The 5,467-nt window shown below is 66.3% G+C and overlaps 1 protein-coding gene across 1 annotated transcript in view; it reads left to right on the top strand.

The window, feature by feature from the left end:
* TP73 (tumor protein p73) overlaps positions 1-3,801 on the top strand; it is a 65,491-nt gene extending 61,690 nt beyond the window's left edge. Inside the window, exons 11-14 of the mRNA XM_049618221.1 lie at positions 599-747; positions 999-1,134; positions 1,461-1,554; positions 2,738-3,801. Of these exons, the coding sequence (XP_049474178.1) occupies positions 599-747; positions 999-1,134; positions 1,461-1,554; positions 2,738-3,064 (706 nt within the window). The 3' untranslated portion in view covers positions 3,065-3,801. The remainder of the gene's footprint in view (positions 1-598; positions 748-998; positions 1,135-1,460; positions 1,555-2,737) is intronic.
* The last annotated feature ends 1,666 nt before the right edge of the window (positions 3,802-5,467 follow it).

Raw genomic sequence — 5,467 nt, 5'->3', positions numbered from 1 at the left:
CCCCCCTACCCCACCAGCCCCTGGCCCCCTACCCCCCCCAGCCCCAGGCGCCCTGCCCCACTGAGTCCTCACTGGGTCCCAGACCTGCTCCTGGGGAAGGGGGAAGAAGGGGTGCTGGGGAGCCCAGCCCCAGGCGCCCCACCCCACTGGGTCCTCACTGGGTCCCAGGACCCCCTACCCCCCAGCCCCGGCCCCCACCCCACACCCCCTGCCGGCCAACACCCGGTGGGAAGTATGGGGCCACTTCCACCCGCCAGGACAGGTGCCCCCCTCCTCCTGAAGCCTCCCGTGCTCGTGCTCAGTGGCCATCTGGGCTATCCCTCCACCTCTCCCGCAGGGGGGCCTAAGTGGCCGCTGACAGGAAGGCGAGGGGGGCAGGTCAGAGCACGGCCGACTCTGGTGGCAGGACCCGGCTCTCCCTCCCTCCCACCCCAGGCCGGGTCCCGGGGGACAGCCAGCAGCCGGGTGTGGCCCAGGTGTGGGTGGGAGTGCTGGGCGAGAAGGGAGGCCCCCAGCAGCCCGGGACATCATGTGGAGGTGAGCACAGGGGGATGTGGCCGCCTGGGCCTCTCACCAAGAGCCGTTGCTGTCTAAGCAGGAGCCACCCGCAGCCGGCGTCCTACGGGCCCGTCCTCTCGCCCATGAACAAAGCGCACGGGGGTGTCAACAAACTGCCGTCCGTCAACCAGCTGGTGGGCCAGCCTCCCCCGCACAGCTCGGCGGCCGGGCCCAACCTGGGGCCCGTGGGTGAGTGGCCCGGGCCGTGGGGGCACAGAGCAGGCCGGGGAGGCACACGGCAGGGGGTCTAGCTCGAGACACTTCTGCACAGCTCAGGGCTCTCGAGGGCAGCCCCCCGCCAGCAGCCCCTGTCCACAGGCGGGGGGCACAGCCACGGACAGCCCCCCGTGTCCATCGCCCACCTCAGGGAGGTCCCGGTCAGGCGGAGCGTTGCGGGGGGCGGCCCGGCCCAGCTGGCTCTGACTGTCCCACTTGCCCAGGCCCCGGGATCCTCAACAACCACAGCCACGCCCTGCCAGCCAACGGCGAGATGAACAGCGGCCACGGCGCCCAGTCCATGGTCTCAGGGTCCCACTGCACCCCACCCCCCTACCACGCCGACCCCAGCCTGGTCAGGTACGTGGGCTGCTGCCGGGCCCTGCCTCGAACCCACTGACCTCAGCCCCTCGTGGCCGCCGGCCAGCTTGGCCCCCAGCCCTGCGGGCAGTCCCTGCCTGCTGTCCTGTGTGTCCTCACATCCACTCTGCCACCATGAGGACAGACACAGGCGGAGGAGAGGTCAGGAGTGAGAGTCCAACAGGTGCCGGGGGAAGCACAGACACAGGGTTCCGTGGAGGCTGAGCCCCAGGGTGAGCACCTCGCCCGCGCCGGGCTCCCAGCCGGACAGAGCAGCCGCAGGCTTGGAAGTTACTGCCGCTTTATTTCCCACGTTGTCTCTGCAGTTTTTTAACAGGATTGGGGTGTCCAAACTGCATCGAGTATTTCACCTCCCAAGGCTTACAGAACATTTACCACCTGCAGAATCTGACCATAGAGGTAGGAGCCCCGCCCGCGGACCCAGAGGCCAGGGCCCTGTGCCAGGGCAGAGCGGTTCTCCGCTTTGTGGGCCACTCTTTCCTGCTCTTGCTGAGGGAGGGAGGCGCGGGGTGGGGGGTGGAATCTGGAAAACCCTCGCTCCCACGACTGAGCTCAACCAACTCCCTCTCGTCCGGCTTCCTATGGAGTCAGCCCTGGAGAGAGAGTCGTGGGTGAGCTGAGCTGCTCAGGCAGTGTCTGGACGGGACGCCCGCCCGGGGCCCCTGGCAGCGGGCCGCTCACTTGGACTTGGCTGTGAAGCTGCTCTCACGCACCCAGCGGCCCGGCTGCCTTTGATTTGGGGGACAGGCTATTTCCAACTCTCCAGAGTTGTGAAGGTCAAGGCCGGAAGGGTCTTGGAGCTGGCACGTCTCAGTGCCACTTACAGAGGGAGAAACTGAGGCCCAAAGAAGACAAGTCACACCTGCGCGTCCTGGGTTCAGATTGTGCCAGGCTACAAGCATCCTGGGCACCGTGACCAAACAGCCGTGGCTCACCTCTGGGTCGGGGGACAGTGCCAGCACTGAGCCCCTCCTAAACCACGGAAGACTGCACCTGCTCGCAGCCTAGGGCCACCTTGAGCTGTAATGTACCATTAGCCAAGGGACGCGCAGGCCTCAAGAGCCCAGAGAGGCAGAGGCCGCAGGGGACACTCCAGCCCGGGACCCCCCCGCCCCCTCCCCCCCTCCCCGCCTGCCGTTCTGTTTCCACCCAGGGCCCCAGGCCAGAGGGGCGCAGTTTGCCCAGGGGCTGGGGCCACTCGTTCAGCCCTGACCATGTGCTGTGTCCACCGCTGCCCTCCTCCTCCCCCATCCCCACTGACCCCTGCTGGCCCAGCTCAGTGCATGTTAACCGCCCCCCCCCCTTCCCCGTGTGACCCGCCTGCCTGGCTGGTGTGGGGACCATCCCAGGGGCTTGATGGTCGGCTCCGGTCCCCCAGGGCGTGCAGTGGAGGCGTCGCAGAGCCCAGGAATGACTTCACCCCTGCACGGGGGCGCGCGCGCGCGCGAGCGCACGCAGCTTCTTAGCTCCCCGGTCACCCGTGGCCTGGCAAATGCGGCGCCAGAGGCTCCGTTGCCCCACCGCCAGGTCCTTCCGCCTCCGGGGCGGGGCGGGGGCGGGGCCCTAACGGCGGCTCTTGCAGGACCTCGGGGCCCTGAAGATCCCGGACCAGTACCGGATGACCATCTGGAGGGGCCTGCAGGACCTGAAGCAGAGCCACGACTACGGCGCCCAGCAGCTGATCCGCTCCAGCAGCAACGCGGCCGCCATCGCCGTGGGCAGCTCCGGGGAGCTGCAGCGGCAGCGGGTCATGGAGGCCGTGCACTTCCGCGTGCGCCACACCATCACCATCCCCAACCGCGGGGGCCCGGGGCCCGACGAGTGGGCGGACTTCGGCTTCGACCTCCCGGACTGCAAGTCCCGGAAACAGTCCATCAAAGAGGAGTTCACGGAGAGCGAGATCAACTGAGGGGCCGGGAGGGCGCGGCGGGGTCCCCGGGCAGCCTCGCGTGGTCTCCTCTTCCTCGTTTTCACAAACTGCCCCGGGAAGCAGGACCAGCAGGCTGTGCCGGGGGAGGGGGAGAGGCGAGGTCCACCCGGCGGCTCCCGGACAGCGGCTGGCGTGTCTGGACGCGATCTGGGCGGGGGAGGGTCGGCCCCCGGAGCCAGCGCCTTCCCCACCCGCCCCGTCCGTGCGTCCTCCTCCGGGCTCTGCGGCTCCCAAGCGAGATGCTCCGGGGACACAAGGATCGCCTCCGCTGACGGACTGCCAAAGAGTATTTTTCGATGTCTTTTGTTTCCTGGCAACGAGCGGCCCCGTGATTGTGACCTAAAACACGTTTATTTTGGGGTCAGCGCTCCAGACCCTGTCTCTGCCGAGGCGGGGTCCCTCTGCTGGATTTGAGGGTCCGTCTACCCCTCACACTTCAAACCCACTGCTACCTTCCACTTCCCGCCCCAAAACGAGAACCGGAATTTCCCGGGATTTGGAGCCGACTGGGGAGGAGGGCGTCCCTCCTTGGAGGCAAGGAAACTTCTGGTCAGTTGCCACCAGCCAACACCCGAGCCAACACCACCGGCCACGGCCAGAGCTCTCCAGTGAGCTTCTCCGCACAGACACGGACGGCATGCTCCTTAGACTACTGGAAATTGTCAATATTTGATAAAAAGATACCCTTTGTACTTGGTGGGTCAGCTTTTTTTTTTTTTTTCTTTCATTCCTAACATTCCCTTCAGGGTTCAACCTGGCGGGCATTCCTGGCATCCCCGGGTCTGTCTAAACAAGCTGGACTAAGAAAGCAGAGGGCAAGCCAGGCAGGGGCCGGCGGCTGGACAGGAGCATGGGAGAACGGGGCAGGTCCGGCCACTGTCTGGCTGGGAGGCTCTCCACTTGGGACAGTTCCAGTCTGGTGGCTACTGTGGCTAGTTGGGGGTAGGGCTGTGGGTTGCCTTTCTCGGGGAGAGTCCCTCCAGCGGGGAGGGAGCAGTTGGCAGGAAGGTGCACCTGTTGGGGGCTTGGAGGGAGGCGGGGGCAGGAATGAGGCCGGTTTCATTTGTAAGGAACCTCCCGAGCCTTTGTGGCCAGAACCCAGACAGACCCAGCGCACTGCCCAGGGCAGGAGACAGGACAGGAGAGACGTGGGCGATGGGTAATGAGGCCAACACCCCCGGTGGGAGGGTGCCTGATGTGTGAGGCCTGAGACAAGCCTTGGGTGCGGCCACACGGCACTTCCCAAGCACAGCCCGGGGAAGCCTCCAGGCCAGGGGAGGGTGTAGACGCAGCCCTAGTCATCCTCTGGGTCTGTTCTCGTTGCCATAAACCACCCAGAAGATGCCTCCCTCCCGGGGAAGGCAGGACGGACTCTCTTCAGGCCGCGTGTTCAGAGGTGTCCCCTGGGAGCGGGAGCACCGTCCCCCTCCATGCTGAGCCCAGACCGCATTAACACTCCAGCTTCTTTCTTAGCTGTCCCCACTGGGAAGACGGCGGCCGGCCGGTGTTCCTTGTTTCACAGTGTTTCTCGGAGACTGGCCAGCAGGGGGAGGGAGCCCCACAGGCTCTGAGCCCATCCCGACTCCCTGAAGGAGCCCGGAGCCAGCTCCGTCCCAAGCTCGCTCTCCGGCCGTCTCCAGACAGGACTTCATCTTGGAAAGTCAAGCCTATACGTGTCTACGGTCTACACTTACGTGAAAGCGCGGTGTGTGCAGACAGAAGTGCCTGCGTCTAGGGTAACGCGGCCATCCTCCCCCTCCACCGCACACTCTCTGGGGAACCACCTTCCGGGGTGTCAGAGCCCCCCCCCCCTCGGGCCCTAACCTCCGGCCAGGGCTCCGGGGCCACGGGACCAGCTCATTCCAACGGGCAGCAGGCTCTGCTCACCAGAAGAGGTGTCCGTGCCCACAGGGACCTGCAGTCCCCCCAGGGTACACCCCTACTGCACCCACAGGAGCCGTGGACTCAGGACTACCGCGGGTGCGTGTGGCTGCCCCTGCCCCCCATCCCCCGTTTTCTCCCCCCTGAGGCTGGGGAAGGAAGTACACTGACCGTGCCATTTCACAGATGAGGAAACTGAGGCTAAGTCTGGGGTCTCAGGCATCACAGCTGGGCTGGAGTCTGGCACTTGCTCCAGTGGCCATATGCCTGAGCCCCCCCCCCCCCCACCGTGTGCCCCCTTGTCCCACCTCAGGAGCTGGGGACCCGTCCCTCAACTCGCTGGGGTCCATGAACCAGGGCGCAGGCCCAGGCGTCCCGTGGCTCTGTCTGCTCCTGGAGGCCAGAGTCCGGTAAGGGAATGCCACAGCCCACCCCCCACCCCAACCTGTGTGCCCCAGAGAGGGTCAGCGCGGGGCACGAGGGGCCCCAGCTGCACCGGTG

Source organism: Panthera uncia (assembly GCF_023721935.1).
Source record: "Panthera uncia isolate 11264 chromosome C1 unlocalized genomic scaffold, Puncia_PCG_1.0 HiC_scaffold_4, whole genome shotgun sequence".
NCBI classification, from domain to species: Eukaryota; Metazoa; Chordata; class Mammalia; order Carnivora; family Felidae; genus Panthera; species Panthera uncia.
This window is presented reverse-complemented; position numbering and strand designations above follow the sequence as displayed.